Source organism: Ahaetulla prasina, chromosome 2 (assembly GCF_028640845.1).
Source record: "Ahaetulla prasina isolate Xishuangbanna chromosome 2, ASM2864084v1, whole genome shotgun sequence".
In the NCBI taxonomy this organism is placed as follows: Eukaryota; Metazoa; Chordata; class Lepidosauria; order Squamata; family Colubridae; genus Ahaetulla; species Ahaetulla prasina.
Window position 1 is genome coordinate 284,405,746 of NC_080540.1, and position 27,624 is coordinate 284,433,369.

The window sequence follows — 27,624 nt, forward strand, 5'->3', positions numbered from 1 at the left end:
GATTAGTTAGAATTAGGGAATGGATATGAATTTGCTAATTTTGATTACAATACAGTACCTTCATAATGCGTCATTTCAATCCAGCTATTTCTTTTTAGCAAGCCCTTTGCATCTTACATAAAAATATATGACTTTCACAGCAATACTGCTGAGAAGGTCAGACAATTTTTATATTTATATCTTGTTCGAACTCCGATAGATTTACCAAGATGTCACCCGGAGCCCTTAATGTCTTTGTCAATGAAATTACTAAAATGGCAAGGCACATTTCACTACTTTAATTGTTTTATTAAAGAGGTCTAAAATCTTATTCTAATTTACCCGTCAGTTTTTATGCTACTGCCATAAAAAAGTGCAAAGGTTTTAAAGATGGCTTCCTCATCTATGCTAGAAAACATATTTTTGTGCTAGTTGAAAATTTTTTGTTCCTACGTTCCAGAGGCAATAAACAAAAGTTAAACACTCAATGGAGAATAGGCATGAAAGCAAACAGAATGTGAGTATACTTTTCAAATTTTAATTTAATTTTCACCTTACAATTTAGGAAAAATTTATAATTAGAAAATTCTACTAATATTGAATACTGAATTACAATGATTTCTATAGTTAATTGGGCATATAAGTAGTCATAGTTTTAGGAAAACAGGGTGAATTCTGAAGATGAGTAGTCCTCGATTTACAACAGTTCATTTAGTGACTGATTTAAATTTACAACAGCACTGAAAAAAGTGACTTATGACCGTTTTCACACTTATGACCGTTGCAGCATCCCTGTGGTCATGTGATCAAAATTCAGGCACTTGTCAGCTGACTCATATTTATGATGGTTGCAGTCTCCTGGGGTCATGTAATCACCTTTTGCAACCTTCTGACAATAGGGAAGCCAGATTTACTTAACAACCATGTTGCTAACTTAACAATTGCAGTGATTCACTTAACAACTATGGCAAGAAAGATTGCAAAATGGGGCAAGATTCACTTAACCAATGTTCTGCTTAGCAACAGACATTTTGGGTTCAATTATGGTCGCATATTGAGAGCTACCTGTATAAATGAACAGCTCAGGTTTAGACAATCGGGACTAAGGTAAAGAACCAGTCTGCCAGCTAGACTCCTTCTGCATTACTCTACCTTCTAGAAAAGGAGTTAAGCTATTAACTTAGATCACTTAAATTAATTAATGTCAGTTTTGGGACTTCATGTATTTTAAAAATAATATTGAACATCTTAATACAATGTCTTCATTTTTACCAGTAGCCTTGACTCCATCAGTGACGGAATGGCAGGCATATCAATTAAAAACAACAGACTGGTAAAATATCCAGTTTCAACCGTTTTAAGGTCAAATCAATTACTGTAAAATGGCAATTTTGAACAGGATATACCAGAACCCAAAGTTTGTAACATCCCGTTGTTTAAATTTGAAACATTTGGCACATTGCATCAAAATGAATAAACATATAAAATAAGTAATTCCAACAATGATCTGATCGCTGCGCTACTTGTGATCTGTTGTCTCTACTTGAAAACCTCCGCAGAATGAGAGCAATGCTTTAAATGTCCACAAGTTCTAACTTTTATCCAGAAAGTAGAAAGTAAAAACCTTAACTGGAATTTAAAAGCATTTGACACAGATATCAGAAATGTCACAAGTCTGACACCAAAACCAGAAGACTCACACCTGCCACTGTGTTTTGGGCTTCTCGATGTGGATTGGCTATGTCAGCTAATTGCCAAAGACGTCTATTCCTTTCATTTCAGGCCCACAATTCCTTTGTTGACATGGTATTATTACAAATATGATTGGAAGCATTTGTTTCTCAATATACGGTACACTGGAAATCAACGTTTTGGATTCCTTTTCTCCCATAAGACCAAGATGCCCAATGCAACAGCATCATTAGCCTCAAAGGGGTGTTTTCATTAAATACAACGTATCACTGTACATCGATTGTTCTAAATAAACTCGTCAACTACATTTCTAGAATTTCTCCCACTAGTCCCTGAAAGACATGTCATTACAATTCTCTAAATCCTAATCACTCCATCATTCTGAAGAGATGAGCGATTCAATGATGCAAAAAAACAGCCTAGGAATCACTATGCTATTAAGTGTCTGCATTGACTGACACCAGAATAAGATAATTTCTCCCAGCATTTGCTTAATGACTGGTAGAAGCGAGGAATGGATGACTAGACACTGATTTTTAGTTGAACATCTTGCTTTCAAGAAACCTGAAATAAATCAAGGTTTACTGATCCTCATTCTTGCTTTCAGGGTACCTGGATTTTTATATTTCTTTTTACATTTGACTATATGATGTAAGTATAAGTAAATATCAGAATTCTTGTTGAAAATAAATATTACATTGTTGACCCAAAATATTGCAATATGGGAATTATGCATTAATTTTACCGTATGCTAGAATATGAGGTAGAAATAAATAATATGCAATCGTACTTAATAAACTGCAATTATCCTGAAATGGAGATTATAGGGGACATAAACAGAAAAGGGACTGTCTTTAATTTGCACAAAAGTCAAAAGCAGACAATGTGAATAAAACATATGCAGCCAGGCTGCAGCTAATACAGTTAGTCCACCAACCATTCAAAGTTATAAGAGCGCTGAGAAATGTGACTTATTGTTCCTCACACTTACAACTGTTGCAGCAACCCCATGGTCAAAATTTGGACACTTGGCAACTGGCATGTATTTATGACTGTTGCACTGTTCCAGGGTCATGTGATCACCTTTTGTGACCTGACAAGCAAAGTCAAAGCCAGGTTCACTTAACACTCCGTGTTACTAATATAACAACTGCAGTGATTCATTTATTTTTTTATTTTGTCACAACATCATACAAAAAGATTATATAGTATATAAACATATATATGAGTAAATATTAGGAGGTATAAGCATATATATATAGGAAGAAGAAAAGAAAAACAATAGGACAGGAACGGTAGGCACGTTTGTGCGCTTATGCACGCCCCTTATGGTCCTTATGATTCACTTAACAACCGTGGCAAGAAAGGTCATAAAATGGGGCAAAACTACTTAAATACCTTGCTTAGCAACAGAAAGTTTGGGGGTCAATTGTGGTAATAAGTCGAGGACTACCTGTAAATACTTTAGATCTCAGCACCTATTAAATGAATGTTAATTGTTAATTATGGGAAAAAACATAGGAAATGTACTTGATGACTGGAAACTAAAACAGAAATGAGGCGTCCAATTCTGAATATGGAATTCCTCTTTCTACTGACTCAAATTATTATGTAAGTCACTGCTCAGTTATCATCATTAATGGGGATCAAGACATTGGCAGAGAAAAGCTGCAATTTTTCAGCAATGGCCCAGAGGCTTTGGAACAAACTGTCAAACCAGCTATATTGTTGTACTCAGTTGATTGGCAATCAGCATAATCTGGCAGATGAGGAATTTTTAAATACCGTATCAGCCAACTTTTGCAACGTTAATTGAAATTTGAAAACAACAACAACAGGAACGATCTCTTATTTTTCACCATTGTCCAAATGCAGATCAAAAGGTGAAACAACACTGCTTGAAATCCATAGTCATAGTTAGATTAAAAATGAGAATAATATCACTGAGAACCTCTTATCCTGAGCGTTTAATGAAATAACGTCTGTGTACTTTTTTTTTATCATTGCAATTGATCTCAATAGATGAAAAATAAATCAAAAGGGGAAATTAAGGCTGGTAATAAAATGCTGTAATGTAATTTTGCTGACCTGGACTGAGTGAGAATAAACGCAGCTATTTCATCAATAGTTCCACACAAATGCAATGGAAGGGCTCAGAAACATGTAAGAAGGGAGCAATCAACCGTTGTATGTCATATTTCATAGCGTAAGCTACACCTGGATTTTTGGGACATTATTCTGGTATACCTCTAATCAACTCTACAAAGTTATAGAAAGCAGCAGCGTTATTTTCTGCGGACATTTTTTCATAGAAAAGCCCAAATGGATAAATATTAGCGCTGTACCTAAAATACATTCAAATGAGCCCAAAATTCTAATAAAAGTCGGCCTCAGAGACAGAAAAGGATTAAATCAGCCAGTCTTTTCTCTCTAACTCTAGCCTAGTTAAACTGACTGAACAATGCCATTTTTCTTCCTCTCAAAATCTGCAGTGGGTGAATCAAATGTGAAAGCACGATCAATTCTGTTCCAAGACAGTAAATGAGCTTTAGCTCAGACTTGTTTCAATTTATAGAGAGAATCCAGCTCCACCAGTTTTTAAGTGGATTCTTAGTTCGACTATGATGCTATATTACAGCGCTATGGAAACAGTAAATAATTTTGGGCCCCCAAATTTGTTTATTATCTAGAGGGCGAGAGAATCAATGTACTGTGTTTCTCAAGCAGGCACCTGATTCATTTAGACTATTAAAAAAAAAAAAAAAGCTCGTGACCTCTACATTTAAAGTATCATTTAACGTGATCGTTGAAAAGTCGAAAGAGGAGTGCAAGCCTAAAACATTATTTTGCCACAGGATGAATAATTTGACAGGGCATTAAATTATTTTATTGAGTCAAATTAAGATAAAACTTGTGTGTGCAAGTTATGGGCAAATCCAATCCAATAATTCTGTGATTAATATCAACAGAAGGAAAAGGCATAATTCATATTTATACTCACTTCTTACACAGATCTTAAGCATCACATCATGGCTAACTACCCTGATGCTAAATCAGAATACTCATGAATACTGTAGAGCAGGGGTGTCAAACTCGATTTCATTGAAGGCTGCATCAGGATTGTGTTTGACCTTGGGGGGCTGGGGTGGGTGTAGCTGAGGTAGGCGTTTTCACTGCAGGAGGCCTGCAGCGCTCCATGGCTTAGGACCGGGGTATTTACGGGACCGCCTGCTGCCACCGGTAGCCTCCCATCGACCTGTGCGCTTCCACAGGGAGGGTCTCCTCAGGGTGCCATCAGCCAAACAATGTCGGCTGATGACCCCCAGGGGGAGAGCTTTCTCTGTGGGGGCTCCTACCCTCTGGAATGAGCTTCCTCCGGGGTTACAATCACTCCCCGACCTCCGGACCTTCCGACGCGAGCTCAAGACGCTCTTGTTTCTTCGCGCAGGGCTAGCCTAATGTGTTGTGTTTTAACTGGGGTTTTATTATTTGATTTTAATAACTTAATTTTAATTGTTAGCCAAAATTTAATCAGATTTTTACAGTGTTTTTAATTTATCTATGTATATTATATGAATTCTGTTTTACGTTGGCTGTGAACCGCCCTGAGTCCTTCGGGAGAAGGGCGGTATAGAAATTTAATAAATGAATGAAATGAATGAATGGCTGAAAATGGGGGCCAGGAGGATGCGGCCCTCCCGAGCTCCGTTTTCACTGGCAGAGGCACTGTGGGCCGGCCCTTTGCTGTTTCCAGGATGGCCCCGCGGGCCAAAGCTAAGCACATCTGGCCCGTGGGCCTTGAGTTTAACACCCTTGCTGTAGAGTTTATAATAAATACTTAATGCTGACTGTTGTTGTTATCTGGTCACAACAATGTGAGGTCACAAGCTGCCAGTTCTTTAGCTTGTGTTGGTCTGTATATGAACTGAGTTCTTTCCAAGAACCTAATACGTCGTAATATACTGGGCAAAGTATATGTGAGGCTCCAAGTGGTTGTGGCTTTTTGCCTTTGGCGACTGATGGAAATGTTGTCAATGAATGGATTTCCTAAGTGTCGTCCAAGTTTTTTTGGTACGTCATCCAGTGTGCAGATAACAATGGGATCACTATGGCTGGTTTAGGTCATCATCTTTCAAATTCTACTTTCATTTCTTCATTCTACTATTTTATTATTATAAATTATTTCATCTTTAGAAAATGTTTGACGTTTAAAGGAGCATTCCTAAAACTTCTGCTCTCTGATATTCTTGCCTTCCCCTTTTGTAAGTTCATAACCATCAAACCCCATACTGCACCAGAGCTGAGTCTAACATAGTTGATAAAATGACTGGAATCACACAGGGTTTGATTAATAGTTTATTTAATCAAAATATGATTTGATTAACCATGGTTTAAGTTAATTAATGGTCTTCGCTCATAAGGTATAACAGAATAACAGAGTGGAAGGGACCTTGGAGGTCTTCTAGTCTAACCCCCGCTCAGGCAGAAAACCCTATACCATTTTAAAACAAGAGTGGGTAATGATTTAATCTAAAACAGTGGTAGTCAACCTGGTCCCTACCACCCACTAGTGGGCGCTCCAGCTTTCATGGTGGGTGGTAGGGGTTTTGTCCGATACTAAAGCACTTTCCTTTTTTTTAATTTAATTGACTTTTTAAAAAAAATTCATAGCATTATTTAAAAACATTTTCATTAGGTTTTCATAAAATTCCCCGTGACAATTTGAATTTCTGAAAATATACTATTTTACCAGCTACGCATAAGTTTAGTTCACGTTACGTAAGTGGAACTAAATGGCGCTATAGTGCAACCGCAAACAAAAGAGCCTCATCCCAGAATAGCTCGCGCATCTCCCCCCACGCCATCCAGCTGTAACAGACAAGCAGAGCTGGTAGCCGGTGCCCACCCCAAACCCAATCCACGATGCGTGAGAGGCATGAGCAGACGACAATACACGGTGCATTACTGTGGAACCGGTGGGCTGTTAGAAAATTTTACTACTAACAGAGATACACAAGTGGGCGGTAGGTATAAAAAGGTTGACTACCCCAGATCTAAACAAACCAGTATTGGCACAATTAAGTTGAATAATGAAAATAGTGTGTATGTTTGGTGCATTTGAAATTCTTTAAAGACTGAAATCCTGTTGGTTGGCATAATACTGGGGATAAATCTACACTACAACAAAATATACTTTACCCATTTCAAAGATCAGAACTGAATTAATATGGAATTAGTCATGATAATAGAGGGTTGTTTATCCTGAGTTGTCTATGAGTTGTAATCATGTGTATATGTGTGTTATGCATGTGTGTACCAGTGGTGGGCTTCAAATTTTTTTACTACCGGTTCTGTGGATGTGGCTTGGTGGGTGTGGCATGGCTTGGTGGGCATGGCAGGGAAAGGATACTGTAAAATCTCCATTCTCACCCGCTCCAGGGGAAGGATATTGTAAAATCTTCATTCCCACCCGCTCCAGGGGAAGGATACTGTAAAAACTCCACTCCCACCCAACTCCAGGGGAAGATTACTGCAAAAATCCCCATTTCCTCCCGATCAGCTGGGAATTGGAAGGCAGAGAATAGATGGTGGTGGGGCCAATCAGAATTTTTACTACCAGTTCTCCAGAACTGGTCAGAAACTGCTGAAACCGACCTCTGGTGTGTACATTTTTGAGAGCAGGAAACAGAATTACATTTTTAATGTGTGCTAGTGTGGCCACAGTAAAAAATGACAATAAAGGTTATCTATCTATATCTATCTATCTACCTACCTACCTACCTACCTACCTACCTACCTACCTACCTACCTACCTACCTACTACCTATCTATCTGAAAATGGTAATCTTTCCTAGAACTTGTAGCTTTTATAGTCACATCTCTCAAAAGTCAACATTATGATTATCCCTTGGAATTCCTATTCAATTTACTGTTACAGGGGGCTCTGTATGACACCAATAGCAGATTCTCTGCTCATCTAGGCTATTCTTTCATCATTCATTAGAACTGTAAAAAAGTAGTCTGATTACGTTATGCAAGAAAATCCTCAGAAGACGTTAAAAAAAGTCTACCTTTTTTTTTTTTGCATGCAGCTGCCAAAAAAAGCAAAGCAGCAAGTCTTAAGCTGCATCAACAAAAGCAAACAGTAGTGTCAAAATAGGGGAAGTCATGCTCAGTGGCTAAGACACTGAGCTTGTCGATCAGAAAGGTCGACAGTCTGAATCCCTAGTACAGGTCTCCTGAGTGAGCAGAGGGTTGGATTAGATGACCTCCAAGGTCCCGTCCAACTCTGTTACTGTTACAATTGTTCTGTCTATTCTGAATTGGCGCACGAGATCACACCAAGAATGCTGAGAGTCCAATTCTGGACATCACATTATAGGAAAATAACCAACTGGAACATGTCCTGTGGCAAACATAACCAAAATGACAAGCAACCTGGAAGGAAAAAAAAATGTATGAGGAACAATTGGATATGTTTAGTCTGGAGAAGTTTGTGGAAAGATACGTAAGCTTTCTTTGAATAACTGACGGCCTGGGATGTGAAAGATGGAGCAGACGTGTTCAATATTGTTCCAGAAGGCCAAACAAGAAATAATGGATTTAAATTACAAGGTGGTAGATTACATCATCTAACAATGGAACCAACTACTTTGGGAGGTGGGAGACACTCTTTCACTGTTTAAACTGAAGCTGGAAAGCCATCTGTCATGGAAGCTGTTGCAATGAGAAGTTCTTAGGAGAAATACTACAATTTGCACTCAATTTATACTCAAGAATAAGTCTTTAATAAGTGCTCCCTTCCTTTATTTGGGATTTTTTTAAAAAAATTCTTCAATCACCCAAGCAAGGTAAGTCTAAGTGACTTACAAGAAAATAAGACTTTTAAAAAAAAGTTATTTATTTTTTCCTGCTTTTATTATTTTTTTTTATAAATAACTTAGGCAGAAAGCATATCTAAGATATACCTTCTCCCTCTTCCTGTTTTCTCCACAACAATCCTGTGAGGTGGGTTGAGGTGAGACAGAATGACTGGCTAAAGTCACTCAGCCGACTTTTCATGCCTAAATGGGATTCAGAGTTTTTAACCTGGTGCCTTAACCACTAGAAATGGAGATATTGGACAATGTAGGGGACAATTAATGCAATTTTAAAAACTAAAAAAAACAGATACAGAATGAACTAATGACCACTTCGTGGCCTACCACAAAAATCTGTGTTTTTTTTGTTCCTATGCTGTGAGGAACTTTGTGTTTATTGCATATCAGTCAAGATAGAAATACCGTATATACTCGAATATAAGCCGATCCGAGTATAAGCCGAGGTCCCCAATTTTACCCCAAAAACTGGGGTAAACTGGGGACTCGAGTATAAGCCGAGGGTGGGAAATGAGGCACCTACTGGTTGGGGAAACCCTCCCTCCCTCAGCTGAGAAGGCTGGCGGCTCCCCCGCCCCGCCCTCTCACTGCACCGGCAGGGCTTCCCCGCGCCGTCCGGTAAAATGTGAAAAAAAAAAAAACAAAACTCGAGTATAAGCCGTATATACTCGAGTATAAGCCGAGGGGCTTAAAAAAAAAAAACTCGAGTATAAGCCGTATAGACCCGAGTATAAGCCGAGGGGACGTTTTTCAGCACAAAAAACGTGCTGAAAAACTCGGCTTATACTCGAGTATATACGGTAATCAGCAAAGTAGATTTGAGTCTTAATTTGCTCAGAAGTAACTCCTGTTCCCCACCCCTAGTGCTGGGAACAGAGGGATGTGTCTGGGATGTATGAGTAAAGGACTCAGGGAGTATGTGCCAATAGTATATAATCCCAGCAGATTCACTCAAGGTGTGAGGAACTGCCCAGATAAAACAAACAATCATGTACTATATAGCATATCACACTGCAGAAGTACAGGAAGATGATGTACAACCTTCAAGATACCTTAAAAATATATTTATTTACAAGAACCACCATTATTAGATGATGAAGTTTAAACATCACTCCAATAATTATCAATTAGAACTACTTTAGGAATCGATGTAACATCCACTGAAAAATCCAGCAAGATATGAAGATAGTAAAAACTCTAACCAAATTATGCTAGGAAATGTTCAAAATGACACAGTGGCCAACCATTTGGAAGAGATCGGTCTACTTATCATCGCACACAAAAAAAAAGACTTATCACACTGTGTAAACTATTGCACAATATCTTAATTTTATGTGCTGGCAAAAATAATTCTTTGGATTGCCAATGCAGATTAGACCTCTGCATGAAAAGGGAGGGGCCAAATGTTCAAGCTAATTTTAGAAATGACTGAGGAGCAAGACACACTATTGCTGATACACAATGGATAATTAAGAAAGCCAAAAATACCAAAAAGAAGTTAATATGTGCTTGATCAATTATAGAAAGGACTTCAGATGTGCTGCTGATCCATGTCAAGCTGTGGAATCTCCTTAAGAAAATGTGAAACCTGTAATGCCAGATAGAAAGCCAATGTTTGGACAGTGAAAGAGATTGGGACAAGTTTTGCAAGTGACAAAAAGCTGTATACTCTCTCCATACTTATTCAACCTGTGTGATGAATACCGTATATACTGTGAAAGGCTAGATTGGGAGAAGATGAATTTGGTTTTCAAACTGGAGGAAGAAGCATCAATAATCTGATGACACTATCCTAAATGGGGAAATCCCTAGATCTGGGTGGGTCAAATACTTACAGCCACTTGGTCTTGGTAGGACTGAGTCAGAGACTGTTCTTCCCGATCCAAAAGAGAAGCACTGATGATGTGGGCTATATTTTTTTCCTTGAGACTTTGCGGATGCTTTCTAGATCATACTATTGGTCTAATTATATGGTTTTAATTTCTTCCTCTGGGCTTTATATTTTAGATGTAACAAAAGATTTTCCCATGAAATTCACAGAATTTTACATCAATACAATTCAACGTGTCCAGAAATATTTTACAAGAAGAGTTCTCCATTCCTCTGAAAACAACAAAATACCTTATCCCACTAGACTTGAAATCCTAGGCTTAGAAAACTTGGAACTCCGTCGCCTTCGACAAGACCTAAGTTTAACTCACAGAATCATCTATTGTAATGTCCTTCCTGTCAAAGACTACTTCAGCTTTAATTGCAATAATACTAGAGCAACTAATAGATTTAAACTTAATGTCAACCGCTTTAATCTAGATTGCAGAAAATATGACTTCTGTAACAGAATCATCAGTGCTTGGAATACTTTACCTGACTCTGTGGTCTCTTCTCATAATCCTAAAAGCTTTAACCAAAAACTTTCTACTATTGACCTCACCCCATTCTTAAGAGGACCATAAGGGGCGTGCATAAGCGCACAAACGTGCCTACCGTTCCTGTCCTATTGTTTTTCTTTTCTTCTTCCTATATATATATATGCTTATACCTCCTAATATTTACTCATATATATGTTTATATAATATATAATCTTTTTGTATGATACTTACATATATTGCTGTGACAAAAATAAATAAATAAAATTTTAAAAAAAAGTTTCCATGTCCCATAAAGGGGATTTGTAGCCTAGTCAACTTCCTGATGTGACATGGAAGAATATTTCAAGTCCCCAACAGGGTCTGTTAAATAATGATGATATAGCACCCAAACAACTTCAGAAACTTCTACTTCACTTGTTCATTAACTTATTTCTCACTGATGGGCATTTGCAAAAACAAAAGCCTAGTGAACATGTAACAACAGAGAAATTATATATACGGGTATATATATACCGTGTTTCCCCGAAAATAAAGTAAGCACAGAGAAATTATATATATGTTTTCTGAGGTTTTCGCGCCAAGACACTTCCAATTTTATGCGGGAGAAAACCCAAATAACCAAAGACCTATTTATTTATTTATTTATTTCTGAGGTTTTTGCGGGTGTTTGTATGTAGGTCTTTGGTTATTCGGGTTTTCTCCCACGTAAAATTGGAAGTGTCTTGGCGACATTTCGACAAAGTCTCATTCGTCATCTTCAGGCTGGTGTTATCAGCTTCGTGCTTCTAGGAGCAATGTGTGATCGCAGCTGTTTCTTCCTTTTAACTGCTAGTGGGTGTTTGAACTGATTGGTTGGGAGCTTGGTTGTGTTCTGATTGGGTGGAGGTGTGTTCTGATTGGTTGGGGGGTTGGCTGTTTTACTACACACCCCCATCCAATCAGAGCACAGCCAACCCCACCATTCAATCAGAGCACAGCCAACCCCCCAACCAATCAGAACACACCTCCACCCAATCAGAACACAGCCAAGCTCCCAACCAATTAGTTCAAACCCCCACTAGCAGTTAAAAGGAAGAAACAGCTGCGATCACACATTGCTCCTAGAAGCACGAAGCTGATAACACCAGCCTGAAGGTGACGAATGAGATTTTGTTGAAACGTCGCCAAGACACTTCCAATTTTACGTGGGAGAAAACCCAAATAACAAAGACCGACCGACCGACCGACCTACCTACCTACCTACCTACCTACCTACCTACCTACCTACCTACCTACCTACCTACCTACCTATATATATATATATATATATATATATATATATATATATATATATATATATATATATTTGTTTTTGTTGGTTTTCACGGGTATAGGTATGTAGGTCTTGGCATATTCGGGTCTTTTCCCGTGTAAGGTTGAGAGCATCTTGGTGACATTTCAACGAGGTCACACTCATCATCTTCAGGCTGGTGCTTTCGGGTTCGTGTTTGTGCAAGCAAAGCGTGGTCACAGCTTTATAGAGAGTCGGCAGCTCCGACCACGCTTTGCTCGCACAAGCACGAAGCTGAAAGCACCAGCCTGAAAATGATGAGTGAGACCCCTTCGAAACGTCGCCAAGATGCTCTCAACCTTACATGGGAAAAGACTCGAATATATCAAGAGCTACATGCGTGTGTGTGTGTGTATGTACACATGTGTACATGTATATATATAAAACAGTTGTTTCTATCAGGGCTCAAAGATCAAATCACCAACTGAGTTACCAGTAACTAGTTAATGAAGCCCACTGGCTTCAGAGGCTGAATGAAGAGAAGGGTGAGAACTGTTTGTTTAATTATCAACTATTCATGCTGAAGTGATTAAGGTATCCACAGTTAAAACAATATACCCTTCTATTAGTTTGCAAACAATTCTGTGAGCGGACTTAAAAAAATGAACAAATTTACGTTTAGTTGATAAATATATTCTTTGGTCATTGCACAATATATTAGTGGTTCATAAAAATCCGGACTTCCAGAATCTAGAAGAATTCAGATATACAATACATGCCTGTGGTTTATGAGGTAAAAAATCCCTCATACATATCTACCTGGTCAAGCAAACATGCAAGCATGAAGCCAATTGTTATAGGTCATGAATTATCAAATGTGATAAATGTGGAATAAAAATGGTGAAAAACAATGGCTATTTGTTGTTCAGTTAGGTATAAATCCCCGATCAGTGTTTTAATCACCTATAGGTGTAAAATTTAATTCCAAGCATCTATTAGCTTCTCAATTTTTAGTAACCCTTTGCAATAAGATTGAGAAATCTAATATGCATGAAACCTGTCCATGGGATGAGTATGATCTAATATGAACATTATCCAGAATTCACTGGAGAAATAGGAGAGCCAATATTTTCAGTCCAAAAAAGATTTGTGACTAAGACATCTTCCATTGTGTTTGAGAAAACCAATGTTCTGCCATATAAGGGAGCAGTAGCCAATAGGAAAGGATAAAAAAGCTTGATTACAGACACAATATTTTGTCTCTTGAAGAACTCAATTAATGGTAAGAATATGATAAGGATCATGAAAAGTGCCAAATTTCAGTAAATTTAGTGGCATAACTCTGATTAAAGATCTGCCCTTATGAACAGAATTTTGAAAAGCAAAAGTATAAATTGGATCAAAGTGACTAAGTTAAATCTCTCAACTTTTTCTTTTAATAAAGTTTAATAAAGTGTTAGAAAGAAGCTTCAATAATTATTTTTAAATGGCCCAAAACCTCAGAAGATCACTAAATCTTGTAAGTTTTTGACCTTCTTACCTCAAATTTATTTCAATGAATTATAATAGTGCAATTATGTGAAATCTGGAAATCTCATGAGCCCTCAAGTTGCAGTTTTACTGAATGTGGGGGCCTGCTGGAATAAACCAGAGATGGGGTAGAAATGTTTCTCTGTTGCTATTATGGTCCAAATGAAGGCAAAGATTGGGAACTGAGGTTATTGAATATTCTCTGGAGAATGGTTCTGTGATTTCAAGTCACAGATGTTGATGAGATTATTTTGAGATTTATTATTCAGGTGTGAAAGCTGGGAAGTTTTGATTTTAAAAAGTGTTTCCTGGTTTTCCCTCTCATATGTTCTTCATGATTCCAAACATCACTCTGAATGATAGACAGGTATCAAACATGAATACAATATGTCCAGAATCTTACTAATTAAATCGGTTATATGTAAACACTTCCCCCCAAACAATGACAACAACAAAAAATCAGCAAGCGACTAATGAATCTTTTTGCCCTAAAAAAAAAAGGCATTTGTTCTTTTGCTTCAACTTGTTTTTTTTTTTCTCTCTATATCTGTGATGGCGAACCTATGGCACGCGTGCCCGAAGTGGCACACACGAAGCCATGTTGCCTGTTCCTCTTCTGGGTTTCTGGCATGCATGCCCACGCGATAATCAGCTGACCTTTTTGCATGCGGCAGTGCCGGAAACTGGAAGAGCTGGTCTTCAGTTTTCCTGCATAAGCATATGCGCCGGCCAGCTGATCGTTGTAAGCACATCCATGCCAGAAACCTGGAAGACTAGCTGGTTGGCGGGCATGCGAGCACTGGAAACCAGAAGTTTGTTTTCGGGCACATGCATGCTCAGTCTTTGTTAACAGTAATGGCTCATACCCAAAATTCCACAGTCGTATCAACAATGGTTACGACAATCTAACACAAATAGATTTCACAGAAGATAATGTTGGAAAGGCCCTTTGCAGACTGAAACCATCTCTATCTATTGGACCTGATGAACTATGTGCATACTTCTTAAAAAAGCTTTCCACTGTTATAGCAAAACCCCTAAGCATAATCTTTGAAAAATCTTTCAGGACCAGCTCCCTTCCCAAACTATGGTCACTAGCCACGATCATCCCTGTCTTCAAAAAAGGAGACCCCCAGCCTAGTTGAAAATTACAGACCAATTTCTTTATGCTGCGTCACCTGCAAAGTAATGGAATCAATCATCAACCAATCCATCACCCTTCGCCTTGAAACAAACAACCTACTCTCTAATAAACAATTTGGTTTCAGAAAAAAAAATATCCTCTGATTTACAACTTCTTCACTGCAAAAACATATGGACTACAAATCTTGGATCAGGGTAAAGCAATAGATGCAATTTACATAGACTTCTGTAAAGCTTTTGACTCTGTGGTACATAACAAACTTCTTCTAAAACTAAAATTCTATGGCATCTCAGGACCCCTCCATAATTGGGTAACAGCGTTCCTGTCAGACAACAAGCGGTCAAAATAGGCAATACCCTATCAAATCCCGCTCCTGTCAATAGTGGTGTCCCCCAAGGCACCGTTCTTGGACCAACACTCTTCATATTATACATGAATGATCTCTGTGACCATATTATAAGTAATTGTGTTCTCTTCGCCGATGATGTTAAACTATTTAACACTACTAACAATGCAGTTACCCTTCAAAAAGACCTTGACTTTGTGTCGGAATGGTCAAAAATTTGGCAACTCCAAATCTCAACCAGCAAATGCTCTGTCTTACACATTGGAAAAAAGAATCAGAACACTAAATACAAGCTTGATGGACATTACCTTATAGATGACTCTCACCCTGTCGAAGACCTTGGAGTTTTCATATCAAACGATCTAAGTGCCAAAGCCCACTGCAACTACATCGCCAAAAAGGCTTTAAGAGTTGTAAACTTAATCTTGCATAGCTTTTTCTCCAGAAAGATTACACTACTAACCAGAGCATACAAAACATTTGCTAGACCAATTCTTGAATACAGCTTGCCTGTCTGGAATCCACACCTCATTTCGGACATTAATACAATTGAGCATGTCCAGAAATATTTCACAAGAAGAGTTCTCCACTCCTCTGATCACAACAAAATACCTTATGCCACCAGACTTGAAATCCTGGGTTTAGAAAATTTAGAACTCCGTCGCCTTCGGCATGACATGAATATAACTCATAAAATCATCCGCTACAATGTCCTTCCTGTCGAAGACTACTTCAGCTTCAATCGCAACAATACACAATAGATTTAAACTTAATGTGAACCACTCCAATCTTGATTGTAGAAAATATGACTTCAGTAACAGAGTTGTTAATGCCTGGAATGCACTACCTGGCTCTGTGGTCTCTTCCCAAAATCCCCAAAGCTTTAACCAAAGACTATCTACTATTGACCTCACCCCATTCCTAAGAGGTCTGTAAGGGGCATGCATAAGAGCACCAGCGTGCCTACCGTTCCTGTCCTAATATTCCCTTTGACTGTATCCAATTCGTATAGTTATTTCATGCTTATACTTATATATACTGTTGTGTTTGACAATTAAAATAAATAAATAAAAATAAAATGTGCCCTGGGCAGCTCTTCTTCCGGCTTGTGGCCCAGACGGGCGCGCTCCCTTTTTGGCACTTGATGCTGAAAAAGTTCGCCATCACTGATCTATACCCTCACAATGTCATTTCATAAAACTTTTCTTAAATTGTAACATTTTTTTGTTAATCAGTTTTAATGTATGCAAGAGGCATGTTTGAAATTTGTTCTGTACATTGATCCCTCTTCAATCTAAAATTTCTTCTCCAGCCATAAAACCTCAAAGGTTCCTTAAAGACCAATATAGGTGTAATATTTGCCTTTCAGTAGCAAAGATAATCTGTGACATTTAACATTCCCATTAAACTGTATCGATAGTATCACCTAATGTGTGTGTGTGTGTGTGTGTGTGTGCGCGCGTGCGTGTGTGTGTGCGTGCATAGTCTAAATGCAAAGTTACAATGGCAATGAAAAAAATGATCTGTCCTTGCACTTATGACCATCCTAGCATCCCCAGGATCATATTATAACAATTCAGGTGCTTGGCAACCAGCATGTATTTATGACCACTGTAGTATCTTGGGACCATATCATCACCATATGTGATCTTCCTAGTGGGTTTTTGACAAGCAAAGTCAAAAGGGCGGGGGGAGCTGGATTCGCTTAATGACCTTGTGAGTCATTTATCAACAGCAGTGATTTCTTTAACAACTGTGGCAAAAAAAAAAGTCTTAAAATCAGGACTGACTCACTTAAAGAATGCCTTCCTTAGTAATGGAAATTCTGGTCCAAATCGTGGTTGTAAGTCAAGGAATATCCGTATTTGGAAAATAAAGGCCAAAGAGATACCAGTGGTGACAGGAGCTCTTATGGATGTGACCCCTGGAAGAGGCTTTGAGAGATCCCACAAATGGTAACACAGCTCTCTGTTCAGAAGAGTGCAGCTAAGATACTGTGCAGAACCCTCAAACTCTCAGGCCTCCAACAGATGACCCAGATTGAGGAAGACACATGCCACCCATAGGCATGAGAAGAGAATTCGTAGCATAGCATAGCATAGCATAGCATAAGTAATAGTACAGTATTAATATAGTATTAGTATAGTTAGAATTAGTATAGTAGTATAGTATCAGTAGTATTAATATTAGTATAGTATTAGTATAGTTAGAATATAGCATAGGATAGTATTAGTGTAGTAATAGTAGTTATAATTGTTATAGTATTAGTATAGTATAAATATAGTATAGTATTAGTGTTAGTATAGTTAGAATTAGTATATTAGTATAGTATAACTGTACTATAGTATTAGTAGTATTAATATTAGTATAGTTAGAATCTAGCATAGTATAGTATTAGTAGTTATAATTAGTATAGTATTAGTATAGAATAAACATAGTATAGTATTAGTGTTAGTATATAGAATTAGTATATTAGTATAGTATAATTATACTATAGTATCAGTAGTATTAATATTAGTATAGTATTAGTATGGTTAGAATATAGCATAGTATAGTATTAGTAGTTATAATTAGTATAGTATTAGTATAGTATAAATATAGTATAGTATTAGTGTTAGTATAGTTAGAATTAGTATATTAGTATAGTATAACTATTCTACAGTATCAGTAGTATTAATATTAGTATAGTTAGAATATAGCATAGTATAGCATTAGTGTAGTATAGTATTAGTTGTTAGAATTAGTATAGTATTAGTTTAGTATAAATATAGTATAGTATTAGTATTAGAATAGTTAGAACTAGTATAGTATTAGTATAGTATAGTATTAGTATAGTATAACACAGCAGTGCACTGCATTGTACTGACTGCACTGCACTGAATTATTGTATTATATTGCTTTCCTTTCTAGTTGAATTGGGCCATATTACATATATTATAAATATATGATTTAACGAACCTTTAGTGCAACAGTTGCATTAAAGTGGAGGAAAAGAAGAAAATAACTTACAGGTGTGCCTTGCCAAGGAATAGTTGGATCCACCACTTGTTGAGCCGAAACCTTCTGGAATTTGACTAGAACTGCGTGGTCTAGTTAGCAACTTTGGAGGTTCAATTTCTGCTCCAAACTCGGCTCCAATTACTCCCAGGAGAACGATGGCGGTAGCTTGCTTGCGTCTCTCTTCATATGACATCGATATTTTTTTAATTTGTGGAAGTCCAGACAGAGTACCTGTAATACAAATGCATAAGGACAATGATGATTAAACAGCTATCTGCTTCATTAGAAATGACAGGTAGTCCTCGACTTACGACCATAACCGAGCCCATTTCCATTGCTAAGCAACATAATAGTTAAGTGAGTTTTGTCCCATTTTATGACCTTTCTTGACACAGTTGTTCAGTGAATCAGTACAGTGGATAAGTTAGTATCAGGGTTGTTAAGTGAATCTGGCTTCCCCATTGATTTTGCTTGTCAAAAGGTCAGAAAAGGTGATCAGGCAATCTTGGGACACTGCGATTGTCATCCAGATGAGCCAATTGCCACGCGTCTGAATTTTGGTCACATGACCATGGGGCTGCTACAACGGTCGTGTGAAAAATGGTCATACGTTCCTTTTTTCAGTGCCGATGTAACTTTGAAAGGTCGCTAAATGAAACGTTTGTGAGTCGAGGACTACCTGTATATGTGAATGATATTATAACTTAAGCACAAATTGCTTTCCAGTTACCCAAAGTAATCACCAAGGTATGTGTGGAGGGAAGGTGAGAGGAGGGAGTTTGCTTCAGAAAGTAAACCAGCAACTGAGTATAAAATTTAGACAATGGACAGGCTCTCGCTGGCTTAGAATCATACTCAAGATCTTATGAAAATGAAGGCTGCTTCAGTGGACAGTGTGGCATCTAATGTTTTATGATGAATGTAATTTTTAAAATGACCATGATAATAATCTATCACTATTGTTGTATAGTTGGCCAATAAAGAATTCTAATTCTAAAAATAGCTAATGACCCCAGAATAACCCCTTTGCCAGTGGTGAAATCTGAACTGGTTTACTACCAGTTCACTGGCTGCGCATGCGCTGACGATCAGGCAACTCAGCTGGGATCGTCAGAGCCTCTTTTTTTACCTTTTAAAAGCACTTTTTTTTAACAACCTATTTGGCTGAATAGGTTGTTAAAAAATGTTTTTAAAAGTAAAAAAAAAAAAGGCTCTGACGATCAGGCAGCTCAGTTGTGATCGTCAGAGCCTCTCTTTTTTTTTTTTTACCTTTTAAAAGCATTTTTAAAAGAAGTGGCAAGCGGGGAAGTGGGTGACCAGGCATTGGGTGGGCATGGGTGGGGTGTGTGGGGGAGCAGGGATTTTTGCTACCGATTCTCCAAACTACCTGCCGCTATTGCTACCGGATCGGCCAATCCGGTCCGAACCGGGAGCATTTCACCCCTGCCCTTTGCTCTCTGAAACTGAACACTATAACAAGAGAATAATTATGGAAGCTATTGAAATAGAGAAACACCCCCACAATATGAACAAACGGGACAACATCTCCCATCTACCAGACATCTGGAAACCAGCCTTGGTCAACAAACAAGTCCCAGCCATGAAAATTGACCGTGACCCAGGACAACACACAATGCCACCACCAATCATCCTCACCAGATTCAAACCCAAACCCATCCCACAGACGAAACACAACCACCATCCAGAAGCCAGACCATGCTGACACCACTGGCTGCTGCGCCCCCCTCCGATCCCCACACAAAGCAGGCTGACACACACCAGGAACACATGACAGGACCTCGGACTCGGAGCCAAACCAGGGCCCGGGATGCTGCATCACAGCCATCTGCTCAAGACATAACATCACAGAACTTCAGAGGCCACAACACCAAAGCTCAGGAACAAAAGACCAGGACCACACCCACACAGGATGCTACAAAACAGTCGACCAATCTGCAAACACCCACTCCATCTACCAATCAGGATGCAACCACAGAGCCAACCAACCCGCTCACAGCAACACTCCCCACCTCGACCAATCTGCAAACACCCACTCCATCTACCAATCAGGATGCAACCACACAGCCAACCAGTCCGCTCACAGCAACATTCCCCACCTCTCCACCAGTATTTATAGAGAGACAGCAGCTCCGACCACTCTTTGCTCGAGAAGCATGAAGCCGAAGACACCAGCCTGAAGATGATAAGTGAGACCTCATCGAAACATCGCCAAGATACTCTCAACCTTACACGGGAAAAGACCTGAAAATGCCAAGACCTACATATATATATATATATTTGTAGCTGGGATTCGTTTCTACAAAAATTGACACCAACACACGACAGGACCTCGAACTCGGAACCAGACCAGAGCCCAAAATGCTACTTCCCACACAAACATCCACACATGACAAGACCTTGAACCCGGAACCAGATCAGGGCCCAAAATGCTACTTCCCACACAAACATCAACCCCATTAACCAATTAGCAACACAGCCAACCAATCAGCTTACAACAGCTAGGCCTACAATTCAAAAAATCCATTAACCAATCAATATGTAGCAACACAGCCAACCAATCAGCTTGCAACAGCTAGGCCTGCAATTCAAAAATCACCCCCCCCACCAGTATTTATAGAGAAACAGCAGTTAAAATCCACACTTTGCTCACATAAGAACAAAGCCAAAGCCTGAAGATGATGAGTGAGATCTCATCGAAACATTGCCTAAATACTTCCAATCTTACACGGGAAAAGACCCGAACATACCAAAACCTGCATACCTAGACCCATGAAAACCTACGAAAACAAATATAGATCGATCGATCGATCGATCGATCGATCGATCAATCAATCGATAGATATGTATGTATAGATATATCTAGATATACATATATACATACATATACATATATACATAAACACACACACACACAAACAACCTTCACTTCTTCCTACTGCATTGTGATGTCAAATCTGAGGAAAGTCAGAAAACAGCCCTTGCTTCTTTGAAAGAACTGCCAAAGGCGGAAGATTAAAAAAATTGTGAATTAACAGAAAAAACATCTGCTGTGGCATTATCAAGCTATGGCAACCCCCTACTTTCTGTTTCCCTTGAAAAGACTAGCGTTCAAATGTTGGTTTATGGGGGGGGGGAACCCTGGTTCCTAGTTTAGTTCTAGCACTGGTAGTATGAGTCCATTATACTCCGAGAAAACGGATGGGAGGGTGATCTTTTAAGGAGGAAAGTGCTAAGAAAAATCAATAAGTTACCTTCTATCAGAGAAGAATGAAGACGGGATCTGCGCTAAGTGTTACATAACCATTTTAATCATCATCCATTTGTATATATGATCTCTGCAGCAGAATGCAACCTATACTGCAAGGGGCAAGTGGTGTGGGGAGTGGGGAAGGAAGGCTTTGCCTACATTAATTTCCTCTCTGGAAGAAAAGTCCGCTTCCCTCTCCCCTCCCTCACGCGCCCCCCACCCCACCCCAAGAAGCACGCTCCATAACAATAGTTCAAAGGAAAGCTCCATTCTGCAGTTGCAGTGATTGTTCTGTCAGCTGACCTCTGCAGAAGGGAATTGCTAACTGCTGCCAAGCTCCTTAGCTGACAAATGAATGATCACAGCTCCATCTATTTTCACTGTGGCTGCCTCCTAGCCCAGGTGCTCAGACACAGAGCCCCGGTGTGACATCTCAGATCAAGATGAATTGGCGCAAACTCCTGATCCAAGATTGTTTTATACCATTTAATTTAGTTTCTTCCCCTGCTCGGATGAGCACAGCTCTGGTTATGGATTTCTATTCTAATGTACTGAAGCAGGCACTGAAAGAAGCCAATGAAGCAGATGCTGGAACTGGAGACTGCAGGGATACTGATCAATAGAGGAGGCTTTGACCCCAGCCGCTCAGCCTCTGCAATGGTCAGTGTGGAAAGAAAAGAAAAGGGAGGGGGGGGAGCCCCACACTTGGGCTGCTTCCAGGAGGAAATTAAACAACAGGGGACTTTTGGCAAACTCCCACCCCCCACCCACCCTGCTCCCAAAAACAGAAAGCAAAACTCTGGCTGATCTTCCTTTTGTGTTTGACTCAAGCCACCTCCAGTTAACCCATAGGAGATAATATTGCCCAGATATTCCATTGTGTCCAGATATCAGACGCCAAAATCAGTTTGCCTATCCTATTTCTTTCACCTAAGAAAGAAGATAAGTTTTTTTTAAATAAAAAAAAATCAACTATGGATCTTCTTCCAACGTATAAAACTGACGATCTCATTTATTTATTAGATTTATAGCACCACCTGTCTCTTGCTGTTCAAACATATTAACAATTAAAACCGGAAAACAGATGAAGAACGTAATTTATTTATGAAAACGATCAGGTCGCAGTCAAAGGCTTACAGTTTGTTTTAACGATATTATTTTCAGATTAGCACTAGTCAAGCCCAACGTACTATCCACCCTTTTTATAAAGCACTTTTTTAGTTTATTTATCGAGATTTATATCCTGTCCTTCCACCCTCGGGTGTTTTCAAAATTAAAATAATATTAAAGCATTACATTATTACTGAAATATGTACGTCCCGATGATTCTAGAAACATTTAAAGTCAAATGTTAGTGAGTTACTCATGTTTTGGGGAACGCTAGGGTCTTTGGACTTTTCCAAAAATCCAAGAGGAGGGGGCCTTTCTCACAGAATTTGGATTTTTTTAAAAATCTGCTATTGAGGGATAGATAACTTGTACAGCCAGGGCCATCAAAATGCCCTCCCCAGCTGCCATGTGCTTGTTACTGGCTCAGAAATCTAGGTTTAAAGTTATGTAGTAATGTTGCATCTCTTCCAATCTACAAACTACTGTTTTTATTTTTATTGCTGTAACGTAAAAGAAAAAAAAGGACAGGGTAATAAAAACATAGAGAACACAGAAAATGATTTCTTCTTCCAAATAACCAAAGTAGAGAGAGAGAGAAAAAAAGAAACCCCTAAGAAAACAGAATACAGATATAAATGACAAAAGATATGTATAACTGGTTAAGCTCTTAAATGACAAATTACACCTTGCCCACATGGAATCATATTGATCAATCTCTCCATTAGACGGACAGTTCAAAGAGGGAGAGCAAATACTTTTCTGAAATCTAGGATTTTAAGTCTAGAGTAATCATTTCTGTCCTAAAAGCCCATATACCACTGTGGCCATACTGTTCTGCGCTAGTTGTTTTCTCCAAATGGTCTTCAAGGGCAGCCCCACACAGCATGCATTACAGTAATCCAATCAAAAGGTTACTGAAGCATGTAGTGCTGAGATCAGGCTATCTCTAGCTAAACATGGTTTTACAAAACCTTCTTGGAACTGCTCAGTGTTGTAAACAGGAGATAGGGGGTGTCGTATCCCCCCTCCTCTGTTGATTGAGGGCTGTTCAATTTTATCATAGATGGTCTTTTTGACCCCGCTATCAAACTAGAGGGCCCTCTGTCCAGAACATGGACTTCTCTGTTCCAAGAAGATTCCACGCCCATTTGCACTCTAACTCAGGTGACCCTGAGGGCACAGATAAACACCCAAGTGGCCTCAATGACTCTCAAAGTGCTAACGACCAGATTACTGTAAGGAATATAAATCCTTCTATTCCCTTCCATCATTCAGTCAGAACTGAAGAAGCTTCTTGGATGTGAAGTAGAACATCTTCAAGTATCTTCAAAAGTCCCATTGCCTTTTGAAAACCACCTTTGGGACAAGTTGACTCATCAACTGATGCTATGCATAAGTGCTACTGGTCACTAGAGGCAAACATGTCACAGGCACTCAAGAACAGCTCCAGTTTTGTATCTGGCCTGTAAGGGGTATACTACCCCTTACGGCATTGGTTTAATCTCAGTTCCCAGATACAGAGAGTATCTTCTTGGGGTTCAGTCTAAGCCTTCATCTACATTGTGACAGCCTGTAAGCACTGATCCAGTAGTTCGATTGCCTCTTCTGATTTGGTGAAAAAGGGAAACAAGCTTGACTGTTGCCTGTACTTGATAACACATCACGCCAAACTTCCAGATGATGTCTACCAACAGCTTCAAATAGATATTCAACAGCATCAGAGACCACAGTGAACCTTTTGGAACTTCAAAGACTGCCATGGTGGATGAACAAAAGTTTCCTAGTATGTAGGTAGGTATAAAACCACTGTGCCACCATAAAGACAATCTAGTAAGATGCCACAGTCCACAATATCAAAAACTGCTGAGAGATTAAGAAGGAACAATGGGTTAGGTTTCTTCTTACAGTACATCTTCTCTGAACTGGTTGAGATGATTTTCTTTCTCTGTGTTTCAGATGCCAACTACACCATTTTTTTGTAATTATAGGAAAAAAGTGATGTCTCCCAGATCTGTTTTAATTTTGGCATCAAGAATGACATGGGTTTGAGCAACTTTGCCTATAAAAGGCATCATAAAGTCATTGCATTGCTTCTCTAAGTTGGGACCCAAACTGTCTGTCACATCGACATCAACCAGATTCCTAACTATTCTGAAAAATCCTGACACATGGTTCATTTTGGATGCAATAGTGAAGGAAGAGTTACTTTTGTCTCAATAATTACAAAAAATTATTGAGTAGTTGGCATCTGAAACACAGAGAAAGTCCAGGATTGTCATAGGGTCTCCAGTATAACTATTGAAGTTCCCAAAAATCTCAATCTTGGAATTCTCCACTACGAACAGGAGTTCATCTCAACCTGTTGTGGTCCGCCAGCGCCCTGTGGAGCTGGCAGCAGAGTCGGACAGTGAGAATGTTGAGGAGGAACATGGGCCAGTCCTGGAGTCTGGGGAAGGCTCGGATGAGGGCTCTGCATCAGAGGCAGAGAGGGGACCAGGGTTATCTGGGAGTTATGTGCTGCCTCTGGAGCTCCAGAGCTGGACATCAGTGAGGCAGAGGAACAGGGGGAGTATGTTCCTAGTGTGCACATGTGCGGAGCTGCCAGAAGGCAAGAACAGTTAAGACAAAAGGGATGACTCGGGAGTAGGACTTGGAGATGATTGGCCCCTCCCATAAGACAGAAAGGAGGAGCAAAGGCACGTGAGCCTTTGCAGGAAGCAACTTTGTTCATTCTGGTCGGTTTAAATTCTGAAGCTCCATTTTGACTCTGTGCTCTGTGTGGCCTTGCAAAGCTACTTGCCAATTAAGTCTTTGGCAGTGTGTCAAGGGAAATAAAGGTGGGTGCTTATCAGCCTTATCCCGAAGGACTGTGGCAGACCTCTGTTGGACTCTTTACAAACTATTTGTGACTCATTATGGGCTGTGAATGAACAGAATTCACAGCCATTGAAATAAAAAGAGTGTTTTGGGGACTAATTGTGTGCTTTCTACTGTCTCAGGAAGCCTAGGTCAGAACACAACCAGCTCAGAGAAGATGTTGGACAATAGAATGCATAGCACACCCTTATTCAAGCAATCACATCCAGAATGCAATGTCTTGTTTTCCGGTATGGAAAATGAAATCCCAACATAATGGTTGTAACGTTAACGCTTCATGGCAGTGGTGAAATCCAAATTTTTTTACTACCGGTTCTGTGGGCGTGGCCTGGTGGGCATGACGTGGCTTGGTGGGCGTGGCAAGGGAAGGACACTGCAAAATCTCCATTCCCAACCCACTCTGGGCCCAGCCAGAGGTGGTATATGCCGGTTCTCTGAACTACTCAAAATTTCCGTTACCGGTTCTCCAGAATCTGTCAGAACCTGCTGGATTTCACTCTTGCTTCATGGTCCTCCAAGCTATTTTATAGGTAGTTTTTCATGTTTGAAGAAGACACATTGTTGTGTAGTTCATTGGTGGACATAAAGGTGGCTCTTCAGTCCCAGCAAGAAGTGCAAAATCAAATACTGTCGTGTCCCCCTCCCCCTCCGATGACCGGGTCTCGGAAGTCCGTATCAAGCGTGGCCATGAAGCCTCTGCAGCTTTGCCAAATTCCTTTCAGATGTCTCAGGGCAGGCAGGAATCCAAGTTGTGACTTCAGCAAACGAAAGGAGACTTTGCTTGACTCAAAGTTGCTTGACTCAAGCTGATCCTTTATATAGGCTGTGGGGTGTGGCTCCATGACTCAGCACTTATCTAGGCCTGCCCCTCCCTTCCTTCTGCTGACGTCGCCTCTCAGATCTCCAGAAGCGGGGATCCGTCTACTGTGAATTCCCTTCTAGAAACTGGAAGCCTGCAAATCCAAGTTCTGCCTCAGCCAAAGAAATCCAACCAGGTGACTTTGGGCCAGTCATTCTCTCTCAACTGAACCCACCTCGCAGAGTTGTTGTGGGAAAAATAGAAGAAAGAAGAAGCATTAAATATGTTCACTGCCTTGTTTTTTTAAAAATAAAGGTGATAGATAGATAGATAGATAGATAGATAGATAGATAGATAGATAGACAGACAGACAGACAGACAGACAGACAGATAGATGGAAGGATGGATGAACGTAGGTAGGTAGATAGGGATAGCTAGATAGCTAGATGATAAAGAGATAGATCTGAAGACGATGTATCTCCTGTATATAGAAAGGATAACATCGTTTTGCATATGTCCTCCCTCTCTCAACTCTGAAATAACTTCTATATTCAGCCATTCTTCTCAAAGCCAGAAATACTTAGCTCTGTAAAGTCCAGCACGAAGAAACAACAGAATTAAGTCTAAATTTCAAAAATACTAATTAGCATCATGCTTTCTATAAACAGAATTTTGTTCACATTGTTTTTGTGAATAAGAGAGATTTATGTACGGAACTGTTTGAGTTATTAGCAGGAACATGCTATTAATGGCAATCCTTACCAACAAATAAACCAACAGCCAAATGGAACATTTTAAAATGAAATAATGTCTATAAAAGTTGTCCTCACTATAAGTTTCATTTGTCTCATGAAAATTTGGTATTTCCTCACTGTGACGTGCCTCCATTTAATCATGCTAAAGGGTGACACAGAGATCCATTTTCTTGACAAGACGGTTGATCACCCCATCACAGTGAGAAAATTAATAACCTCAAATAGCTGTATGTGAAAAATAGAGGCTACGCTAGGAAGTGGGAAGGTTCCTGCATTTAAGCTGCAGAGAAAGTACATTTTCTATGCGCAAAGTAAATGGAAGTGACAGAGCTCTTCATATATTTTTTTGCCTTCTTTTGAAAAACAAACTATATGTTTTGGTTTCATGATTTTCAACAACATGCCTACTACTGAAAGAAAAGGATAATTTCTTAGAGGAATGGGCTACAAAAGTAGACGTGTATCCTTTGTTCACAAACTGTTTTAAAATAAAATGGAAAATAAACAAGTCTGGAAACAGTTTAAGCTGTTTAAAAGGCTATAAAATATTGGCTATTTCATGTGAAAAGCAACAGGGAGATGTGATCAAAAGATAAGGATAAATTTA

The 27,624-nt window shown here is 39.2% G+C and overlaps 1 protein-coding gene across 1 annotated transcript in view; it reads right to left on the bottom strand.

Annotated features, from left to right (window-relative positions):
• Window positions 1–27,624, bottom strand: part of WDR7 (WD repeat domain 7) — a 261,730-nt gene that overhangs the window by 80,326 nt on the left and 153,780 nt on the right. The window contains exon 23 of the mRNA XM_058168102.1: window positions 18,218–18,439. Within this exon, the coding sequence (XP_058024085.1) occupies window positions 18,218–18,439 (222 nt within the window). The remainder of the gene's footprint in view (window positions 1–18,217; window positions 18,440–27,624) is intronic.